At 40.0% G+C, this 22977-nt stretch overlaps 1 protein-coding gene across 14 annotated transcripts in view; it reads left to right on the top strand.

Annotated features, from left to right (window-relative positions):
* MAP4 (microtubule associated protein 4) overlaps positions 1-22977 on the top strand; it is a 193852-nt gene that overhangs the window by 75306 nt on the left and 95569 nt on the right. For all 14 annotated transcript variants that reach the window (XM_032318330.1, XM_032318317.1, XM_032318294.1 and 11 more), the window contains exon 3: positions 12514-12579. In XM_032318330.1, the coding sequence (XP_032174221.1) occupies positions 12514-12579 (66 nt within the window). The remainder of the gene's footprint in view (positions 1-12513; positions 12580-22977) is intronic.

The raw sequence follows: 22977 nt of genomic DNA, 5'->3' as shown, positions 1-22977 counted from the left end.
AGTTCTCTGATTTTTCTTCCCCCTGGTTCTGTTGAATCTAATGTGGAGCCCTCAGTGGCTCTTGATTATCTTTTCTGGTTTTAATCTCTAGCATATCTGTTTGACTCTTTCTTAGTTTCTTCCGTTTCTCTGCCGAAGTTCCCCATCTGTTCATGCATATTTTGATCTTTTCCACTCTAGACTTTAACAGTATTCATAATTACTTTAAAACTCTTGTCTGCTACATTTGAATATCTGGGTTATTTTCTCAGTTTGATCGTTTTGTCTCTTGATAGTGGGTTTTTTTATTTTTGTTTTTTGGCACTTTTTATGTGTCTCTTAATTTTTGAGTGAATGCTGGACTTCACATGTAAAACAGTAGTGACTGAGATAAAATATTTATGCCTGGGAGTGGGCATGTCTTTTTTTTTTTTTTTTTTTTTTTACTAGGTAGTTAATATCAAGGGTTGAGTCCATTTAGGCTAGGTTTGAGTTTTGTTGTTACTGTGATTGTCCTTAGTGCAGTACTGGCTTCGGATTCCTCTCTTCCTTGTGCTTAGAGTGGGGAGTGTGGTACTGAAAGGTTTCTCTGAATGTTCTTGTGCCAGTCTTAGCTTTTGGTCTCCCTGTACACCTGTGCCCTTGAAGGGTGTTTCTCCACGTGCGAGCCCCTCCCTTATCAAGAAGTGCTAGCCTGGGAAGTTTTGTTATCTGTGGTTTTTGGTCCTGGTTTAGGCTTAATCTTGTGCATGGTTGGAGTCTGTCTCAGTAATACCCCTCTTATAATAGGAGGGTCTTCTAATGGTATCCTGCAGGATCCTGGGTTGGATTTACCGCTCCTCCCCTAGGGTAAGAGGATATTTTCTTAACTCTTTCTCCAGCTGCAGTGGGTGTTTCCCCAGGCCCTGGGGCTGATGGTTTGACACCCCTTCCCCTGGCAGCTCAGCTTTTATTTGTATAGGGTAGAAGGGCTGCACACCTTTCCTCTAGTGGTGGCTCTCTCCCAAGTCTGCAAAAGGAGACTTTCCCACTCTGCTTGTGGTCTTGTGAGCATCTGGTAAATCTTTGCAGTGAGTATGAATTCCCCTTGTGTCTGTGGATGCCAGGGACCCTGTACTCTCATGCAACCCTTCACTTAGCTTTTAGGCTATCATTAAACTTTTTAGTTGAATTCTCCTTCCTGCTGGTGTTACACCCGTGTCTCTCCCTCACATGCTGTAACGCAGGACAGCCAGTGCTTTCCTCCCTGTCTCCTGGAGGGGGTGTGTCTTGCTTTGGATTTCGTTTTCTGTTTTCCTTTAGCAATGCTTCCACCACCTGGGACTCAGCTTCAGTGGGTGAGGATAATGATGTGGCAGCAAATTTTCTTATGCTTCATCTTGGGTGACTTGACCTGTGTACCATTAACTTAACCCCAGAGGAGGAAAGTGTTTTTAGAAACTATTTTGCTTATAAGAAATACTAAATTTCTCTCAATATTTTTAATATGTGAACAACCTATAATTAAATACTATAATTAAAAGTTCCTTAACTCAGGGAGATTACTCTTGAATTGGTAACAGTGGTTACTCCAGGAAGTAGCAGCTGGCTGGAGTGTAGGGGTGAGAGGGAGCCTTATTTTTACCGTATATCCCTTTGGATCAGTTGGGTTTTGTACACATGCATTTACTAATTGACCTGTTCAAAAAGAACAATATAAAATTTATAATTAGACTAGAACTAAATTTTAAGTTTCTGATTTTTTTCATACAACCTTGTTTGTGGGTTTGTTTAAGAATAAGTGGAGGAAAGAGAGGCGGCTGGAGACGTTGAAGAAGAAAGGAAAAGGATTTCTTTGGTCTTGCAGAGATCTGGGGCAGTGAGTGAGCTCTCAGTGAATGGGGGCTTCCCTGCTGTGAGTCTGATTTTTATAGACCCTAGACTTCAGAAGTCTCTGTTTTAACAAGCTCTTGCAGGTGATTTTGATGCACCCAAGATAGATAGACTGATGGGTTTTGCCCAAATGATAGGTTTCATGTTTGTGTTTTGCTTGGAGAATATTCTAAATAAGGTGTTTTTTCTTCTGAATACTTCTTCAGAAGTGATGGAAGGGCCCTAGACTTCATTATTTTCACGTTTTACTGTATATCCAGCTTTAAGTTTGATTTTGTTACTGGATGAGATTCAGTAAATTATTAGTGGAGCTCTGGATGTGATTTTGCAGCAGGCTCACACAGGCCGGCCAGTGGAAATGGATCAACCACTTCCCTGCATCTAGCATGGAAAGGGCAGTTGTATGGCTTACATGTAACTGAACTCTTAGAATAGTGGTGTTTCTCTTTGAATTCTCACATGCCCACCCTAATTGCCCTCAACTTAAAAATGAGGGGTAGACAAGCAGGCTGCCTTTAGGACACTTAACACAGAGTAGGAAAAGTTGCTCCCTACTTTTCCTGTACAATTCCTGCTCCAGACCTGGAAATAGTGATTTCTCAAAGCCTTGTTGCTACTGGGTTTGTCATTGTTTTTAGGCCTTTTTTGTGGGTATGCTATACTCTTTTCCATTTTACCCCCCCCCCTTTTTTTTAAAAGATTTTATTTATTTATTTGTCAGAGAGAGAGAGCGAGCGAGAGCGAGCACAAGCAGGCAGAGTCAGAGGGAGAAGCAGGCTCCCTGCGGAGAAAGGAGCCCGATATGGGACTCGATCCCAGGACGCTGGGAGCATGACCTGAGCCGAAGGCAGCTGCCCAACCAACTGAGCCACCCAGGCATCCCCATTTTACCCTTTTTTGTTTCCATTAGTATTTTTATCTTATTGTCCCCATAAAACATCTAAATAGCCAAATACCTGGAAATAAAACTGGTGTCATACTACTTGAAATGCCTGTCACCTTGGGAAACAGTTCTCAAAATACTTTTTCGTATGTATGTATTGATTTTTTTTCTTCTTTGGAAATGTTATCTACCTAATTATTGTTCATGGTTAGCTCTATATGACTTTATTTTCTAGTCCAGGGAGACAAAAGACAGCTTTCTTTTTATACGTAAATAACAAACAATAATACTTTTGTGAGTTCTGTTCATTCGGAACATCGTCATAGATGTTTGAATGAGCATCTAGCATTTTGTTGATGCTTAGACACAAATAGTTGGACAAATCTGTGACCAAGTCACTTAATTTTTCTGAACTCTGTGCTTAGATAGTTCTCCTTGTGGGAGTGGGATAATACCCTCTCCCTAGCATTCCAGAATGTTCACGGCTAATAACTTGTTTCTGTAAAATGTATTAACATAGGACAGTGGTTCTCCCAGTGTGGTCCTTGGACCAGCAGGATCCTTTCACTTGGGCCCACATGGACTCAGAAACTCTGGTATGGAGCTCAGAAGTCTCTGTTTTAACAAGCTCTTGCAGGTGACTTTGATGCATCCAAGATGAGAAACATTGATCCAGGAGAAAGGGCCGAAATAAGTGCTAGAAAGGTTGATAACTGGATACTGAAGGTTCCTCTTGCTCAGCTGCTGCGCCTTCTATCACAGATCATCACAGCCAACTTTATTGGCCACCAGAGGGCAGTGTTGGAACAGGCCTGACTTCTGCAGTGGAAGGTGCCCTTGCACTGAGATCATGCTGAATTCCCCCCCATTTTGCCCAATGGGGCAAATGACTCACTGTGGCTGTTTTCCTCACAGCATACATGCCCTTTCAGCTTCTTGCTACTGACCTCTGCCAGACTGGTTTGCTAGCTGTGGGACTCAGAAATCACCTGTGAAAGAAGAGATTAAACAAAACAGTGAATTCTAATATTTTTATCTCTCAGAGCATGATTAGTTGTGGTTTTTTCCAGTGCTATAGGTGTTTAGCTGAGAAAGTTTTTCATTTCATGAAATGGGCGTCCCTCTAGGGGAATTAGAGAAAGAAGGGAATGTAGTATCTTTTGAATTAGGACTTACCCAGTAATGTACCATGGGCCTCTTTCCTACTTCACAGTCTAATTATTGGGGCCCCTGGGTGGTGCAGTTGGTTGAGCATTTGACTTTTGGTTTCCGCTCAGGTCATGATGTCAGGGTGGTGAGCCTGGGTTCCGTGTTCAGCACAGTCTGCTCAAGACTGTCTCTCCCTCTGCCTGTCCTGCTCTTTTTTCTCTCTCTCTCTCAAATAAATAAATCTTAAAAAAAAAAACACCAAGAACTTAAAAATAAAACCTGTTGTTTTTATGTTATAATGTTTTATTTGTTTTGGATTTTTTGTTTTAATTCTCTCCTGGTTTGGCTTTTATTTTATTCTGGCAAGTTGCTTATTTCTTAGACTCATAATTATTACTTAGTCTAGTAATTTCACTTAAGCTAGATTTTTTAATAGAAGGCAAAAGTAAATCAATTTCATTATTCTCTCGAGTTTACTTTAAAGATTTTTTTTTTTTTTTTGACAGAGATCACAAGTAGGCAGAGAGGCAGGCAGACACAGAGAGAGAGAGAGAGAGAGGAGGAAGCAGGCGCACCGCTGAGCAGAGAGCCTGATGTGGGGCTCAATCCCAGGACCCTGGGATCATGATCTGAGCCGTAGGCAAAGGCTTTAACACACTGAGCCACCCATGCACCCCCAAAGTTTACTTCAAAGTTTAGTGATCAGTCTCCAGTTAATCTGTAGTTGGTCTGCAGATTGATCAGTCTCAAGCTGATATATCTGTAGTTAATAACAACAAGAGTAAGAATAGTTGTTAACGTTTTCTTAACACTATGATTGGCACGGTAATGCCTGCAGTATTATTAGTCCTCTTGATAACCATGGGAGGTAGATATTATCCCATTTTCCAGGAGAGGCTGTTAAGGATTAGAAAGCACAAGGGAGTTGCATTTGATCATTTGGTTAATAGTGACAGACCACAACTGTACCCAGGTCTCTCGATTTTATTTTTTATTTATTTATTTTTAAAGATTTTATTTATTTATTTGACAGACACAGAGATCACATGTAGGCAGAGAGGCAGGCAGAGAGAGAGAGAGGAGGAAGCACGCTCCCTGCTGAGCAGAGAACCCGATGCAGAGCTCTATCTCAGGACCCTGGGATCATGATCTGAGCTGAACGAGGGCAGAGGCTTTAACCCACTGAGCCACCCAGGCGCCTGAAGATTTTTATTTATTTATTTGACAGAGAAAGAAATTCCAGGTAGGCAGAGAGGCAGGCAGAGAGAGAGAGGGAAGTAGGCTCCCTGCTGAGCAGAGAGCCTGATGTGGAGTTCGATCCCAGGACCCTGAGATCATGACCTGCGCCGAAGGCAGAGGCTTAAACCTCTGAGCCACCCAGGCGCCCCTTTTTTTTTATTTTAAAGATTTTGTTTGTTTGTTTATTTGACAGAGAGAGAGAGAGAGAGATCACAATAGGCAGAGAGGCAGGCAGAGAGGGAAGGGGAAGCAGGCCCTCTTCTGAGCAGGGAGCCCAGTGCGGGGCTGGATCCCAGGACCCTGAGATCATGACTTGAGCCAAAGCAGAGGCTTAACCCACTGAGCCACCCAGGGGCCCCGTTGTCTCCTGATTTTAAACCGGGCGTTCTTTTGTGAAACTATGTTCGTGGATGCATACTTTCTGCTTAATTTAATGTCTTACAGATTCTATTTTTCTAAAGATTCACTTATTTAACTCAAGGCAAAGTTATTAGACATGCAAGTACTATCTTTAGGAAATGGAAATGAGAGCATTATTTCATTTGTATAAAGAACTTGAACTCTGAACCTGAGCACTCTGCTACAAATTCATATGAATTTGTAGTTTTCCACTTTCCTAGACAACTCTCACATCTTCTTTCTGTTCGAACCTCCAGCACTTGCTCTCCTGTTTATATTCTCAGCCAATGACTTTTACAACAATCAATAGACTCAGTCAGAAGAGAACTTCTGCACCATCCCCCTGCTGCGTGTCCCCTGCTGCATTTCCTCCTAACCCCCTCCCCTTGCCCTTTACTCTGCTCTTGCTCTTGTTCGGGTGAGCTGTCCTCTCACTCCGGGAGCTGCTACAGTGGTCGTCTCTTCTGTCTCCTGCATCAGCAGTTTCTCTATTTCATCTGGGTCATTCAGCAGCATCAAACATACCATGATTTTTCCCTTGAGTAAGAAAATCAGATCTCAACCGGCTGCCCATCTCATTTACTTCTTTTTTTTCTTCCTCCTTTGAAAAAGATGGATCTGCTACATGTCTGGTTCTGTCTCAAGCCCCCTCCTGTCCTGCAGTAGCCCATGCCATACCACCCTGGCTTCTGCTTTGCATGGCTACAGATGAGTCCTGGATGGCTGCAGGGGTTTTAGCATGAGCAGCTGAAAGGAAGGAATGGCCATCATTTGGGATTGGGAAGGCTCCAGATAGAGTAGATTTTGAGGGTAATGTAAGAAATTCAGGGAATTTTGGGAATTACCAAGTGTGAGTTGCTTGACAGCAGAGAAGATATTGGAGGGGAGAAGAGTAGTAGGTAGCTAGATAAAGAGTCTGGAGTTCAGAGGAGAGTTCTGGGCTGGAGATATCAATCTGGAGGTTGATGGTATTTAAAGCTTTGGCTAGAGGTGGTAGTTGTAAAGCTGTTATTTTCAGAATGTTTTACTTTTGCCACATAAAAATAAGCTACACCACTCTGTTCAGTGGATCCAAATGCTTCTAAATATATAGCATTTTGATTCTCCTCATCATCTATTTTTAAAAATGCATGAGCAAGCTGTTCTTTATCATTGGAAATGCAAATCCTTCTTTTGATTCCTTGAACTCTTACTTCTCCTCTGTGTCTATCGTAGACTTTTATCTTAGTATAATACATTTTTATACTGACAGGTCTTTCTTGATTGTTACTGTTTTTTTTTTAAATTAAGATTTTTATTTATTTATTTGTTTGTTTGACAGTGAGACACACACACACACACACACACAGCAAGAGGGGGAACACAGGCAGGGGGAGTGGAAGAGGGAGAAACAGGCTTCCACCAAGCAGGGAGCCTGATGTGGGGCTAGATACCAGGACCTTGGGATCATGACTGACCCAAAGGCAGATGCTTAACAACTGAGCCACCCAGATGCCCGTTACTGTGTTTTTGTAACAAAATATGTATATAAGCTTAAATTTTAATTTTAAAAAGTTGCTATAACCATAAGGCTTTAGGTATTTACTTGGTCCTGAAGATGACTTATGATTACAGTTACTAGTAGCACCCAGTTGGTCACATATATTATAATTTTTGGTAAATCATAACTAACCATAAAAGTTGAATTTGATTGGAAATGTTTTTCTTAATGATGGGGACTAATCTTTTTCTCAGATCATGAATCTGTAGAACATTATTTTTTGCTAGGGTGAGAGAGAATTTAATAATTTCTATTCCTTTTTTTTTTTTCCTTCCAAGATTGATTGATTGATTTTAGAAAGTGTGCATGCAAACAGGGAAGGGGGCAGAAGGTGACAGAGAATCTCAAGCAGACTCTCTGAGCATGGAGCCTGACATGGGGTTCAAACCCATGACTGAGATCATGACCTAAGCTGAAATCAAGAGTCAGATGCTCAACCAGTTGAGCCACCCAGGCACTCCTCTTGCTATTGTTTTGTTTTGTTTTTTAAAGATTTTATTTATTTGACAGAGAGAGACAGAGCGAGAGAAGGAACACAAGCAGGGGGAGTGGGAAAGAGAGAAGCAGGCTTCCTGCTGAGCAGGGCGCTGGATGTGGGGCTAGAAGCCAGAACCTTGGGATCATGACCTGAGCCAAAGGCAGACACTTAACCACTGAGCCACCCAGGCTCCCTCCTCTTCCTATTGTTTTAATAGACATAATAGCCAGAAAATTTTATTCACATAGCTAAGTATGTGGGAATGGAAGTCGTCTTATGGCAATATCCTCCATTCTTTGAGTTAAATGTTAAGAATTCCGTAAGTCAGGGGTGTCTGGGTGTCTCACTTGTTAAGCGTCTGCCTTCAGCTCAGGTCCTGATCTCAGGGTCCTGGGATTGAACCCTGTATCAGACTCTCTGCTTGGCAGGAGGCCTGCTGCTGCTTCTCCTACTCCCCCTGTTTGTGTTCCCTCTCTCGCTGTGTCTCTCTCTGTCAAATAAATAAAATCTTAAAAAAAAAAAAAAAGAATTCTATAAGTCAGTATTATTAGAATTTATTTTCAACTAGAGAGGCACCTGGGTGGTTCAGTGGGTTAAAGCCTCTGCTTTAACCAGGGTCCTGGGATCGAACCCTGCATCAGGCTCTCTGCTCAGCAGGGAGCCTGCTCCCCACCCCCGCCCCGCCTGCCCCTCTGCCTGCTTGGAATCTCTTGTCTGTCAAATAATAAAATAAAAAAAAAATTTTTTTTAAAGTTTTATTTATTTATTTGTCAGAGAGAGAGCGAGAGCGAGCACAGGCAGGCAGAATGGCAGGCAGAGTCAGAGGGAGAAGCAGGCTCCCTGTGGAGCAAGGAGCCCGATGTGGGACTCGATCCCAGGATGCTGGGATCATGACCTGAGCCGAAGGCAGCTGCTTAACCAACTGAGCCACCCAGGCATCCCGGTAATAAAATAAAAAATCTTAAAAAAAATTATTTTTGGTGTCCTATCAGAAGGCACCTACCTTATGACCTCTCTCAGTTTTGATGAAAGCAAAGAATTGGAAACTGTTTAACTTGGAAGAGGACTTGTTAGTCAGTAGGCAATTCACTTTGTTTGGGGGCTTGCTTTCGTTTCATGAATCTTGTTTCTTTTATCCTTCTGAGGGAAATGAGGTAGTTTTTTTTTTTTTTTTTTTTTAAGTCTCTCATTTGCTGTATCAACATTGTTTCCCTGAGTCACATTTATTTTCTTTGAATGTAATGTCTTACTTTTTTTTTTTTTAAGATTTTATTATTTATTTGACAGAGAGAGATCACAAATAGGCAGAGAGGCAGGCAGAGAGAGAGAGAGGAGGAAGCAGGCCCCCTGCTGAGCAGAGAGCTCGATGTGGTCCCAGGACCCTGAGATCATGACCCGAGTGGAAGGCAGCAGCTTCACCCACTGAGCCACCCAGGCGCCCCTGTAATGTCTTACTTTTGGGGTAATAGTTTTCCTGTGTTATTTGGCAATACTGTCTGAGATCTCCCACGTGCCTCTGACAGGGATATAACTGTGCTGCCAGGTGTGGGGTGTGAGGGCTCACCATTCTGTCTGGGGTCGGCACAAGGCAGACTTGAGAGGTGAGAGGAGGAGAGTGTAGGGGGAATGGGGGCTGACAGCTCTTAATGGAGCCCCCATCATCCCTGCTGTCTGTAAGCACAGAGCACCTTGCTGTCCTGCTTTCCTGTACCTTCTTTGGGCTGTGGTTTCTTCTTCGTTATGATCCCATTCACTTTCATTTTCTAGGATATTCCTTGTAATTTCTGGTGCATTGGATTTCTAGGTCTTTTATTACTTTACTCTTTTAAGCTATCTTTCCTGCCCCCCCCCTTTTTTTTAAAAGATTTTATTTATTTACTTATTTGAGAGAGAGAGAAGGAGCACAAGTGCATGAGCTGGGGAGAAGCAGAGGGAGAGGGACAAACTGACTCCACGCTGAGTGTAGAGCCCGACTTGGGGCTCAGTTCCACCACCCATGAGATCATGACCTGAGCCAAAACCCAAGAGTTGGACACCTAACTGACTGAGCTACCCAAGCACCCTTACTATTTTTATTAAGTAAGCTCTACACCCATTGTGGGGCTTAAACTCAGACTGAGTCACATGCTTTACTGACTGAGCCAGTCAGGCGTCCCTGCTCTTAAGTTAATTCTTTAAGGTGCTCAATTAAAATAGGACCTCATGTCTGTGAAGGTTTTCCTTATCTCTGGTCCCCCATCAGTGGCGTTTGGTACATATTCTTTCCCTTTTTTTTTTTTCCCTGATTATTTGTGTGTGTATGCACATGTGTTGTGTTTGTGTGTTTTATAATGCTGTTATGCCATATTTGCTTTTCTTTTTTCTTTTTTTTAAAAGATTTTATTTATTTATTTGACAGACAGAGATCACAAGTAGGCAGAGAGGTGGGCAGAGAGAGAGGAAGGGAAGCAGGCTCCCCGCTGAGCAGAGAGCCTGAAGCGGGGCTTGATCCCAGGACTCTGGGATCATGACATGAGCCAGAGGCAGAGGCTTTAACCCACTGAGCCACCCAGGTGCCCCATGCTTTTATTTTTTTCTTAATCTTCCCATTTCAGCACATGAAAATCTACCTTATTTCTTTTAAAATTACATATTATTTCACAATTTAGCGAATCTGTCAATGGGTATTTAAACAGTGCTATAATAAACATCTCATTAACTTTCATTTTTGTGTACTTTTATGTCTTTCTCTGAACTACACACCTAAAATGGATTGTCAGGTTAAGTATTTCAGAATTTGATAGACTGCCAAATTGTCTCATAAAATGGATGTTCCAATTTATATTCCTCCAGTGGTATAATGAGATTACCTGTTTACTTACAGGGTTGCCGACAGTGGCTATTATTAAATTTTAAAAAGGTTTTATCACTCTCATGACCAGAAGATGGTATTTTTTATGGTTCGCATTTTCCTGTAATCTGCATTTTATTTTTTTACAATCTGCATTTTAAAATGAGGCAGATTTTTAAAATATGTATTCTTTCTTGAGCTAGGAAGAAAAATTTTTCTAAGCTTACTTTGTGGGAGTAAAAGCAAATTTATGCCAAACATGTTCTGTCCCATATTTGGCATAAATATGGGATAGAACTGTTCGCATCTTTCTGGAGAAGTAAAACATAATACGTGAAGCCCTAGCATGGTGCCTTGTGCATAGTGGGTATTTAATAAAAGTCTATTCTCTTTCAGTCCTTTATTCCTTTTTCTTGGAAGTAATTCATATTTTCCTTTAAGTCTGCCTTGTTCTTTAGGTTGTTCTCTGTAGCCGTTCCTTTTTTATCTGAGATAACAGAATCAAAAGATCTTTTGTGAGTTTAAATGAAAGATTTCTGCCTTGAATTTGTAGGAGTCAGTAGGTTGGACGGCGTAGTTTCTTGTCTTCCAAAGTAAAATCTTGCATTTTATATTTTTGTAGCATGCATTCTAGATTTTTACTTATCTTATGAAAAATATCTCTGTTAGGTTCTTGACAATGACTATTGGGAAACTTGGGTTGGCAAGCTGATGGCAGGGCTAGACCAGTTGCTGAAATGTTATAGCCAGAGCCTTTAAGAAAAGGTTGTATATCCTAGAACAACCAAAGCAACTTTGGAAAACACCCAATTAAGAGGACTGTCATGACCTCTGTTAAAGACTATACAAATTCAGTAATCAAGGTGATATAGTACTGGAAAAATGAAGAGACTTACAGGCTGGTGGAATAGAAGAGAGAGAGTCCAGAAATAGATCCACACATGGTATGGTAAATTGATTTTTCAACAAAGGTGCAAAGGCAGTTAAGTGGAATAAGGATAGTCTTTTCAACAAATTGGTACAGGAATGATTAGATGTCCATATGCAAAAATATAAATCTAGACCCATATTTTCTGTCATACACGAAATTTATCATGTATCATAAACCTCAATAGGAAACCTAAATTTGAAAACTTAACAGAGTTCTAGAGGAAAACATAAGAGAAAATCCTGTGACCTTGGGTAAGACAAAGATTTTTTTAAAGTTTTTAAATTTCTAAGTAGGCTCCCCTCTCAGCATAGAGCCAGTGTGGGGCTCAAACTTACAACCCGAGATCAAGACCTGAGCTGAAATCGAGTCAGTCACACAACTGACTGGGCCACCCAGGTGGCCCTAGACAGGGATTTCTTAGATACTTCACTGAAAACATTAAAAAAGCATGAGGGGAAAAGTGAAAAATTAGTGTTCATCAGAATTTAAACTTTTGCTCTGCAAAGACACGGCTAAAAGAATGAAAATGCAAGTCATAGGCTGGGAGGAAATATTTGCAGAATTCATCTGATGAAGGGTTGGTATTCAGAATATGTAAGGCGTCCTCAGAACTAAATAATAAGAAAAAAACCAACCCAAATAAAAACGATGAAAAAATTCGACCATTCAATTAACATGCAGAGATGCTCAACATCTTTAGTTATTAGGGAATGAGACACAACTATATTAGAACAACTAAGATGGAAAGAAAAACAAAAACAGTTCTCTCTTCCAGAGGTGATCCTGGTGACCAAGTAATTCTCACCCTCAGGAGGAGTGAGGATGAAACCCTGGACTTTTGATGTGGGAATTGTTTTAATGGCCCTGTGCCCTTGTAGCTTTGAATTTGACTCACAGATAGAAAACCTATGGTGCTTTGAAACGGTTTTGGAGTGGAATATAATGGTGATCTTCGACAGTTTACGGACCAGAAAAGATTTCAGCTTGCTTATTAAGAAGGGTTCTTCTGTAGTGTTTGGGTATTGCAAAATTGAATGACTCAGTTCTGTTCTGTTTCTTGGTTTCCTTTTATTGGCTCTTTACATTTTGGACAAATTTTTACCTGCTTTAAGCTCATGCTGTGAAGAGGGACAAATTCCACCTGGTTACATAGCGTTGAAGCTGTTTTTCCTGTGACTGTCACCATGGTAATTACTCTTTGTGGTTGTTGCAGGTACTCCCTCCAAGCCGACAGGGCTAGCCAATGGTGACCATGGAATAGAAGGGAATGAAACTACAGGTAAGTGGTTCCCAGGATTCCCCAGATGTGGTTCTGAAATAGTCACAGTAAACACCTTGATGAGGTCCTTTAAGGAACATGGCAGTGAATCACTTGAACTATTTCTAAGGGTATTGTTGTTCTTGTTGGGTGTATTCAAGTCCAGGGCCCTCTGCCACGTACCATCTCCAACAACAGAAAGAATGAATGAATTTCCTTTGCTGTTTCTTGAGTATTTGTTTTAATTATACCACACAAGAGCTGGATCAAACTTAAAAATACGCTTATAGATGCAGGCTAATCATCATCAGACTTTGTTACACTGGAAGCCTTTGGCCATTATGGCTCTTTATACAGGCTCTTCTCTCCTGCACTTATTAGCTTGCTTTTCATGCATGGCTTAGTGTTAGGGACCCTACAAATTAAAAGTTCTTCCCATTTGATTTTGCCCTCAGTCTTTTATTCTTTTCACCCATTAACTGTTAACTTCTGAAATCTGTCTTTAACTTCAATGCCTAGCCCATTAACTAGGGCTTTGATACTCCCATCAGCTAGCCCTGAGCCCCTGTGGCTTCCCACCTCGTAACTGGCACCTCATTACCCCTGACCCCCAGTGTATTTGTCTTGAGCAGAGTTCTCGAAGCAGTAGTGAGGTCCACAGGAATGTAGTACTATGCAAATCTTCTTCTGTTAGGTAGCTGATAGGAGAGTCAGCATGTATTTCTGTAAATAACTGCACTTACTTTGCAGTTGGGATCAGGCTGACACTGTTGACCCAAATGAACACACATCTAACAGCCAAGTAAATTGTTCTCTGCTACAGAGCATGCTCTTAACTGGGGCATTACATTGATTCACACACTGTGCTGGAGGCAAGCGCTAGATACAATTGTGTCTGTGTTTCTCGTGTAAGCCTGCGTCAGCCTGGAGAAGACTTTCCTTGAGCCACTGTATGATTGCTCAGTTTTTTTGTCTCCCAGAAAGCCTTCTGTTAGCAACAGCAATTACTCCAGGATTTATTCTTTATTCTGTGACCTTTGGAAATGTATGTATCTTTGGACCTCTGATTGACTGATGGCTGGTTTCCATTTGTTGTGAATGTTAGTTTTGCCCAGTGACATTAACATCCTTATTAGCAGCTCATAACTCAGAGACTCTTTAAGGTAAAAGCAGCCAGAAGTGCCACCTCATCTTCCAGTTCTGTGAACTGAATTTTTTGTATTTCTTCGATAATCTTTGTTGTGTTATTGACTGTTCCTGTGCCTGCTTTGAAAGCAAAGTCATCTATGTAGTATAGTTTTAAGGATACATTTATGGAAATGTCCCTGTGATTAAAGGAGAAGCTTGAACATGAACTTTTAAAAAATGAGTAAGTTCAGCTTTCTTTAACAAGGAAAGGCTTGGGAGGAGATTGACTTGATTAGCCAGTTGGCAGAGTGGATGCCATTTTCATCCAGAAAAGAAATAGCTATCAAAACTAGGGAAGATTTCTCCAGCAAGATGTCAGGTATGACCAGAAGAGACTTTGTGTAGTAATTGCTTCCCACGGCCAACTCTTAGAGCACAGAAAAAAAAAAAAAAAAAGAACAGGAAAAACATATAGCCTGGCCCTTACTGTTTCAAGACTATTAGTTCCCTGGTGGCAAAAAAGAACCCAGATATTTCTGAACTACCCAATGACATTATGGCAACAGGTAGAATATAGTTTGCATATGGCAAGATGTTCGCATTCTGAATTTGACCACTTGAAAATATGCATGTTTCACTGGGGATGGGAAGGAGTGGGGAGGGGACAGAGAATGCATGTTTCTGGAGCATGTTGTGACCTCATTCTAATTTGGCCATTACTAAACTAGAGCACGTAGCTCATTGCCATTTTGAAAATTCCCATTTCTGTTTCGTTCAGGATGTCTCTAGTCCTAATCGCAGACCAGCTGCACTGATAGCTTATAAAGGGTTTATGAGCATCTTGCGATGTTGAACTTGCTGTTTACTAATGACCTGTGCTTTTCTGCCCTTTCCTTCCCCTTCCTACTTCTTCCTCCCTTTCTATTTTTCTCCTCCTAGAAGCCTAACGTGTCTCTCCACACTGGGGCTGCTGCAACACCAGACCAGTGATCTTTCCTAAGCACCGTTACACTTCTAAAACCTTCAGCATTTTGCAGAGCTTTGCTTTTCCTTCCTGGACACGGTGTAGAAGAGGCGGAGGGTAGTTCTTCGGGGCCTTTCTGCTGATGCCTGAGCAAACCACCTGCTTCCTTTTGTGCTCTGCAGGGCTTGATGGAACCTCCTTTCCCTTTGTGAACACAAAGTACAAGATGAATTATTTTTAATTTTTAGTATTTTATAAAGGTCATCCAAGGTCTTTTATTTCTTGTTCTCTTTTAAAACCCATTTTATCATTTTATTCAATTTCGCGTTTTTTCTTTTCTTTAAACATTTTGAGTTGGCCTTTTCCATTTGGTTTTCAGATCTTCATAATGAATCAGGATCTCGTAACACCAAATGAGAATGTGTGCTTTCATAAAGGGATTGAGTCCACCAGTACTGCAGTCAACCCTCCCTTTTCCTCCCCCTCCTCTCTTCCTCTGTGAGCTTGCTTTTAGGGAAGGGTAATCTTTCAGGCTACCCATGTATCTCTCTCCAGCTTACTAAAATCTGAATGACGATAGCAATTTTAATTTAAAGTTTTCTCATTTAGAGTAGCTCTGATTAAACTTTGAAAAGCATTTCCTCAAATTAAACCATATTTTGTTATTTGCAAGTTGGGCTGAAATGGTTTCTATGACGAAATTATGGTTTATTTGTCTAGAGTCTTAGATTCTCTTGAAAATCTGACAACCTTTTATTGTCTATGAAATTTTATAAGCAAAGTTACTTTCATAACATGATCACGAGCTATCAAAACAAGAACTGAGAAGTTAAAGAAAATGCAACCCTGTGTTGTCAGACTACTGGGATATTCATACAGATAGAAAACAACCTCTTGTATAAAAACATGAGAGTGAAAGTACATTGCAGTGCACTGAAGAACCACAACCAGCTTATCTGTTTTCTAATGAAATGGTTATCAGATTGGACTCACACTCCGTTCAGGTAGTGTCCAGGATCCCTTTGATCTCTGGAGCAGCATACCAGTGGGATTGGTGGACCACATGTGAAGACCTTTACCATGAGCATTAGCATTTATACTCCGTGTATTTGGAGGGTTATCCCATTGGTACTTTTTCATTCTCACTCCTCATTTTCCCACACTAAGAGCTAAAAAACCTGGAAGAACCATTTGGAAGATGTACTGCAGAAATTTTCAGATAATAAGCTTTGATTGGATTTTGAGAAATAGAATATAAAACCTGGACCATGTTTTGAAATCTTAAAGGAGTTCTAGTTTAAGATCCAGAATGAGAAGTACTCTCTAATTTTCTGTCCTCTTACGGATTGTGGAGGTTATCACAATCACCAAGTTACTGACTGTTTCAAATTAAATAATTGGCAGTATATTCTGAGGGAGATTTTGAGATGCACATTATTTTAGATCCTCTGACCTAAGACTGCTTTTGAGATGGAAAAATCAGAATATCCCTGTGACTTCTGGAATTTAGGGAACATTCATTCCCTCTTCTGATCATAAACTGGGGTCATGCTGCCAAGAATTCCTCCTGTGAGTTCTTGGAGAGAAGATTCCCAGAGGAGGCACATTTTAGATGGAAATGCTGATGTTTCCCTTCTAAGCAGTTGATAAAATATGAAATCTCTTAACCACAGGAGAGCACCCATCAAATAGAACATAGCATTTTCCCTTTGGTATGCAGTTGTTCGGTATGTTTCTTGGTTCTTTGTGTATGGTTGGTTGGTTTGGCTTTAGTTTTTTGGCTAGGGAAATTTTCAAACTGGTAGTGCTAACTTTTTAAGGATCATGATTGACATTTTTTCTATCACCTCTAACCAGTCTCTACAGCTTGTCTAAGTGACAGGTATTTGGAGAAACCTGGGTGTAGCTCTGCTCTGGCAGTGGTCAAAGGGACACACACTCCATTATTACTTTGATTTATTTCACTTTTATTTCCATTTTGCTGTGTTTTTGCTTGACTTTGGTTTTTTTAATTTTTTTAATGGAATTGAAATTTTCTACTACTAGCCAGCTAAAATGTGGTATATATTGTTAGCTCTCTCTGTTTCACTAGGATGTTTCATTTTATTTTGCATATAGCTTTGTATAAAGCAGCCAGTGATGTAAGGAAATGCTGTGTTGCTATCGTGGTCACACCCAAGTGTGAGGTTACCAGACTGGTCAGGATTGCTCTGTTGAAATATGATATTTATTATATATAATCTTTCTCTCTCTCTCTCTCTTTTTCTTTTTTTGGCTCAATGTTGAAGATGTAGAATATTGTTTACAAATAATATTTTATATAACTTAGTTCATGCACCTGAGTTTATATTTTTTGTGACTTCAGACTTTAACAGTTTGTATATTGGGACATTTTAATGTGATCATTGTGCTGAATAAATTACACTAATAAACATCTTACATTAACACCTTACAGACTGGATTTTGGTTGGAGTCTTAATTATTGAAGTATAATGTGACTAAGACATAAGTTTGGCAAATAAAGACTCTTGAGGAATGAGTTCTTGGTCTAACTAAACTTCCGATCACCCATAATTTCATAATTGTGTGGACTTTTTAGTTTTTGCCAGGCATTTTCGTTTTCACTTACAGTGTAGTTTTTGATTCTCAGAGTAACTCCTTTTTATCTACAAGCCCAAATGACTGATATTTTATAGCATCTGGTGAGAAAAACAGTTGGCAGAGTGGCAGTATGCAGTTAACCCAAAAGTTTCATGGCGTATCAATTATTGTTAGATGCCTTCTAATATTACATGTATGTTTAGTTCAAATTCATGTTCACGATCTTCCTAAAATACGTCCTGAATTATCAATTGAAACTGTTAACATTCAATGACATTTTATTTTGTAACTTTGTTACGCTGCAGCTGGGAAGAATTCAACCGAGTGCCCAATTCCCTACCCACTCTGGTTTTTAATGTTTCTTTACAGTAGGTAGATTTGAAATGCAGTATATTGACCGAATTGAGACATTGAAAAGGTTCTATGTCTAAGGTAATTTGCATGGCATAAGTAACTTTTTTAGCTTGGCAAGACATTTCTTTTTATTAAGAAAACTTACTTTAATGTTCTGAGGTGTCTTTTTAAAAGTTTTGTTTGTAAGTAATTTCTACACCCAACGTGGGACTCGAGCTCACAACCCCACCATCAAGTCACAGGCTCTACCAGCTGAGCCAGCCAGGCACTCTCTTAGGTTTTCTTTTATTAAGAGGGCTTACCACAATCTCTTCTTAGGTTTAACTTTCTTATAAGTACGCTAGTATTAAGGCTTTTGGTGAGATGGAGACAATTCTTGGATTTTAGTATATTCATTTTGATGAAAGTGAGATGACGGGGGCCTGGCTGGTTCAGTTGGTTAACAACATGTCTGAGTCTTGGTTGCAGCTTAAGTCATGGTCTCATGGGTTGTGAGACAGAGCTCCTCATCTGACTCTGGGCTCAGTTGGGAATCTGCTTGAGGATTCTCTCCCTCTGTCCTTCCTCCCGCTTGCCACCACCCCCCCCTCCGCCGCCCTTTCTTAAAATAAATAAATGAAATCTTTTAAAAAAAGCGGGGGAGAAAGAGATGAAACCTTGGATTCTTCCCCCTGTCGACCTGATAATAAGGTGAATGGAGACGGGAGGCTAGAGAAGGATTTGAACAAAGACACAGGCACAGAATACCAACAGTGTGTAAGAGTGCATTATCAATTTTATATTGATGCTGTTTCCATTACAGTGAAGGCTTAACAAGACTTAACCACAAATTATTGGTGGTATAAACATCTGTGCTACCATGGAGGCTAAGCTGGATGCAGTATACTAAGTGCCTTAAGTGTTGCTGGTGGTTTCCATTGTGAACAGACAAGGTGGCTTTTTATTGTGACAATAGTTCTGAATGTGACGTGCTATCAGTCCCTCAGGTCATACCTGCAGGGAAATGGTAAAACTGCCTTGTCACAATGTCAAGACACAAATGAGATCCTATGTGTTTGATCACTGTCTCCTGTAGCATCAGATAGGGTACAAGGAATTTAGCATTAGAAAAATTCTGAGAGAGACACCTGGGTGCCTCAGTTGGTTAAGTGTTTGCCTTCAGCTCAGGTCAGGATCCCAAGGTCCTGGGATTGAGCCCTGTATCAGGCTCCTTGCTCAAAGGGGAGCCTACCTCCCTTTTCTGCTCCCCCTGCTTGTGCTCTCTCTGTCAAATAAATAAACAAAATCTCAAAGAAAGAATATGAGAAACAAAAAATGTGAAATCTTAGCAGGAAAATAATGGAGTTTCTGAGCAGCTATTATAACCAATGTCTAAGTTGGCATTTAACTTATAAATGAAGCCTGAACATAAAGCTGCACACCGTGTTCCTAGATGTGGACACAGCAAGACATCCTTTCCTCCGTTCCCCCCCCCCACTCTGAATCCTGAAAACAAAGGTTTGGTTTCTTTCTTTCATTTTCCAGATAGAAGTTACATATTGGAGACACATGAATAAAATATGAACACCTTATGTTTCTTGAAGGGTTTTTTTGTTGTTGTTTTTCATGGTTTTCTGGTAAAAATGTAGAACTAATCAAAAAATTTAACATATACCCATTAACACAACATGTTACATTCCCTTGTAGAATATATAGGACTCCCTTGAAAACCTGCTCACGCACTGAGCATTTAATTGTATAGTGAGACATTTGATTCCAGTTTCTACTGGAGCTTGGTATCGAATAAGATAAGACAGCTTCTTCTGAGCTTTGAATGAATCCATTATTCTGATATGCTTTTTATTTTTACTTATTTTTAAATTTAAGAAATATTTATTCATTTAAGACAGAACATGAGCAGGGATGAGGGGGCAGAGGGAGAAGGAGAAGCAGACTCCCTGCTGAGCAGGGAGCCCAATGCAAGACTCGATCCCAGGACCTTGGAATCACAACCTGAGCTGAAGGCAGATTCTTAACTGACTGAGTACCCCCAGGGGCTTAAACCCCAAGATTTTAAACCATAACTTAGTATGATTTGCTTTTCTTCATGGAATGAAACTCCACCTGTGCCAAAAGGCATATGTGAATATAGAATATTTTTCCTTTTTATTTGTGATTTCTTAAGTAATATATGAATACATTCTCTTTTCTAAAAGAAATTAAGCATTATAGATATAGCCATCTCTGTCAGAGACCAGAGGAATTTTACTGAAAGAACTAACAGACAGCTTCTGTAACTTGATCTTGTATTTTCATCTGAATGTAGACTTGGAACAGGTTTTTCTGATACATCTTAAGAGTAGTAAGGATAACTGTTATTTGTATAACACATTAGAGTTTGTAAACTCTTTTGGAATGTATAATAGTATACCCATTTTTCATTTGAAGAATTTGAAGTTAGGTTAATAACAGAGCTCAAAACTGAACCTAGGCTTTTGAGCCCTGTGCCCTCTCTATCACAGTGTGTCATATCACAGTGGGTCTTCTGAGTGCTGATCACGTGTCGCAAAGGCAGTTGGAAGGACTGGACCTTTAAAGGCCCATTCCTGTTTTCAAGCCTTTTTTAGGTGCTAACTCTCTGGGAGAAAATCCAGGCTGAGGCAAGAGCTTTGTATGTAGGTAGGTAGTTCAGTTCGAGAAGTGATCCCATGAGATAAAGAGCAGGGGACCAGGAAGAGTGAAATTGGAAAAGAGGAAAAGCCAGTATGATGAGGTATTATTTAGTCACTTCTGTGGACAGAGTGGCCTTAATCCTGCGCCATCTCTTGGTTGATGGTTGTGCTTCTGCGTTTGCACTTTGGCCATGCCAGACTACAGATGCCTCATCTCTGGGACCAGGGATGGCATGAGGCAGCCAACAGTCAGATCATACTGACTTATCATACTTATCATATTAATAGTCAGATCATACTGATCAGATCATAAGCTGATCATACTGACAGCTTAATGCCGCTGTTGCAGGTGGAGTGAAAGATGGATTTTACGGAGGGTTGGGCACAAGAGGTGTCCAACTAACCAAGAGGTTAATTCAACAAAAAATTCATCTGCTTTTGCCTTATTATGAGGAATGAGGTTCTTGTATTCTATAGAGAGAAATTTGAAAGAATCATGGAACGAATTTCCAAAGCCTAATTGTTAGAAAGTATAGAACTAATCACAAAAGTTAGTTCTGGAATTTCCCATTCCTAATGTTTTCCTTTTTGAGTAAGTTTTAGTAGTTCCTGCCTTTTTAGGAATTTGCCCATTTCATCTTTCAATTTGTTGACATATCATTGTAATTCTCTCTCATAAACCCTTTTATTTCTATAAGGCTTGGTGTTGACATCTCCTCTTGCATTTTTTAGTTTATTTGTAATTTGAGTCCTAGCTCTTTTTCCTGATAAGTCCAATTAAATATTTGTCAATGTTGTTGGTATTTTCAAAGGATCAACTTTTGGTTTTATTGAGGTTACTCTATTTTTTTCTTTTCTACTTCATTTATTTTCACTCATTATTCCCTTTTTTCTGCTTGCTTTGGGTTTAGTTTGCTCTTCTTCTGGTTTCTTAAAGTGGAAAGTTATTTTATTGACTTGTGATTTTTTTTTACCCCCCCTTTAATGTAGGGATTTAGAGATATAAATTTCCTTCTAAGCACGGCGTTAGCTGCATCTCATAAGTTTGGGTGGGGTATGTTTTCATTTTCATTCATTTTTTAAAAGATTTTATTTATTTATTTGACAGAGAGAGTGATCACAAGTAGGCAGAGAGGCAGGCGGGGTTGGGGGGGGGGAGCGGGCTCCCTGCTGAGCAGAGAGCCCAGTGCAGGGCTCCATCCCAGGACCCTGAGATCATGACCTGAGCCAAAGGCAGAGGCTTAACCCACTGAGCCACCCAGGCGCTCCCATTTTCATTCATCTTAAGTATTTTCTAATTTCCTTGTGATGTTTTTTGATCTACTGATAATTTAAGAGTGTGTTGTTAATTTCCACATATTTATGAATTTTACAAACTGTCTCCTGTTTGTCATTTCCTAATTTCATTCCATTGTTGTTGTAGAACATACTTTGTATGATTTCAGTCCTTTTAAATATATTCAGGCTTGTTTTATGGCCTAACATATGGTCTGTCCTAGAAAATGTTCTGTGTGTACTTGAGAAGAAGTATATTCTGCTGTTGTGTGGAATGTGCTATAAAATGTCTGTTAGGTCTGGTTGGTTGATGATGTCGTTCAAGCCCTCTATTCCTTATTGGTATTCTGTCTAGTCCTAGTAATTATTGAAAGTCCTATTAATTACTGAAGCCTCTAATAATCATTGTTGAACTGTCTTACTTCTCAGTTTGATTAGTTTTTTTTTTTTTTTAAAGATTTTGTTTATTTATTTGACAGAGAGAAATCACAAGTAGACGGAGAGGCAGGCAGAGAGAGAGAGAGGGAAGCAGGCTCCCTGCTGAGCAGAGAGCCCGATGCGGGACTCGAACCCAGGACCCTGAGATCATGACCTGAGCCGAAGGCAGCGGCTTAACCCACTGAGCCACCCAGGCGCCCCTAGTTTTTTTAATTCATGTATTTTAGGGCTCTAATGTTCTAAAGGAGAAATTTGAGTAATATAATTAACTCTTACATGGTTTTTATATTGCTCACAGATTCACTCCTTTTGAAAAATTCCAGGGTTTGGGCAAAAGGATGTAAACAAATGATTACTACAACTATGAGCTTCTAGGAGCTTCCAGAGCAGTAGCAAAATGTCAGTCACTGGCAGGAAGATTAAAATGCTTTTTCAGAAGGTGATTTTTTTCTTTCAAAATCCAACCACTTTCGTTGTGTTTTTTTTTTTTTCATAGAAATAGGAAAAATCTATCCTAAAATTCACATGGAATCTCAAAGGACCGTAAGTAGCCAGAACAATCTTAAAAAAGAATAAAGTTGGAGGTTTCACACTTCCTGATTTCAGAACTTAATTACAATGCTACTGCAGAAATCAAAATGATGTGGTTCTAGGATAAAGATAGACCTATAGACCAAGGAATAGAATAGAGAGCCCAGAAATTAATCCTTGCAAATATGGTCAAATGATTTTAGACCCTTGCAAATTGGGTCAAATGATTATAGACAAGAGTGCTAAGACCATTCAGTGGGGGAAAAGATAATCTTTTCAACAAATGGTGTTAGGACAGCTGCATATCCATACACAAAAGAATGACATTGGATCCTTACTTTACACCATATGCAAAAAATAACTCAAAAGAGATCAAAGACCTAAACATAAGAGCCATATAAATCTCTTAGAAGAAGACAGTGGGCAAAAGCTCATGACATTGGATTTGGCAGTAATTTCTTGGATATGACCCCAAAA

Source organism: Mustela erminea, chromosome 1, assembly GCF_009829155.1.
Source record: "Mustela erminea isolate mMusErm1 chromosome 1, mMusErm1.Pri, whole genome shotgun sequence".
In the NCBI taxonomy this organism is placed as follows: domain Eukaryota; kingdom Metazoa; phylum Chordata; class Mammalia; order Carnivora; family Mustelidae; genus Mustela; species Mustela erminea.
This window is presented reverse-complemented; position numbering and strand designations above follow the sequence as displayed.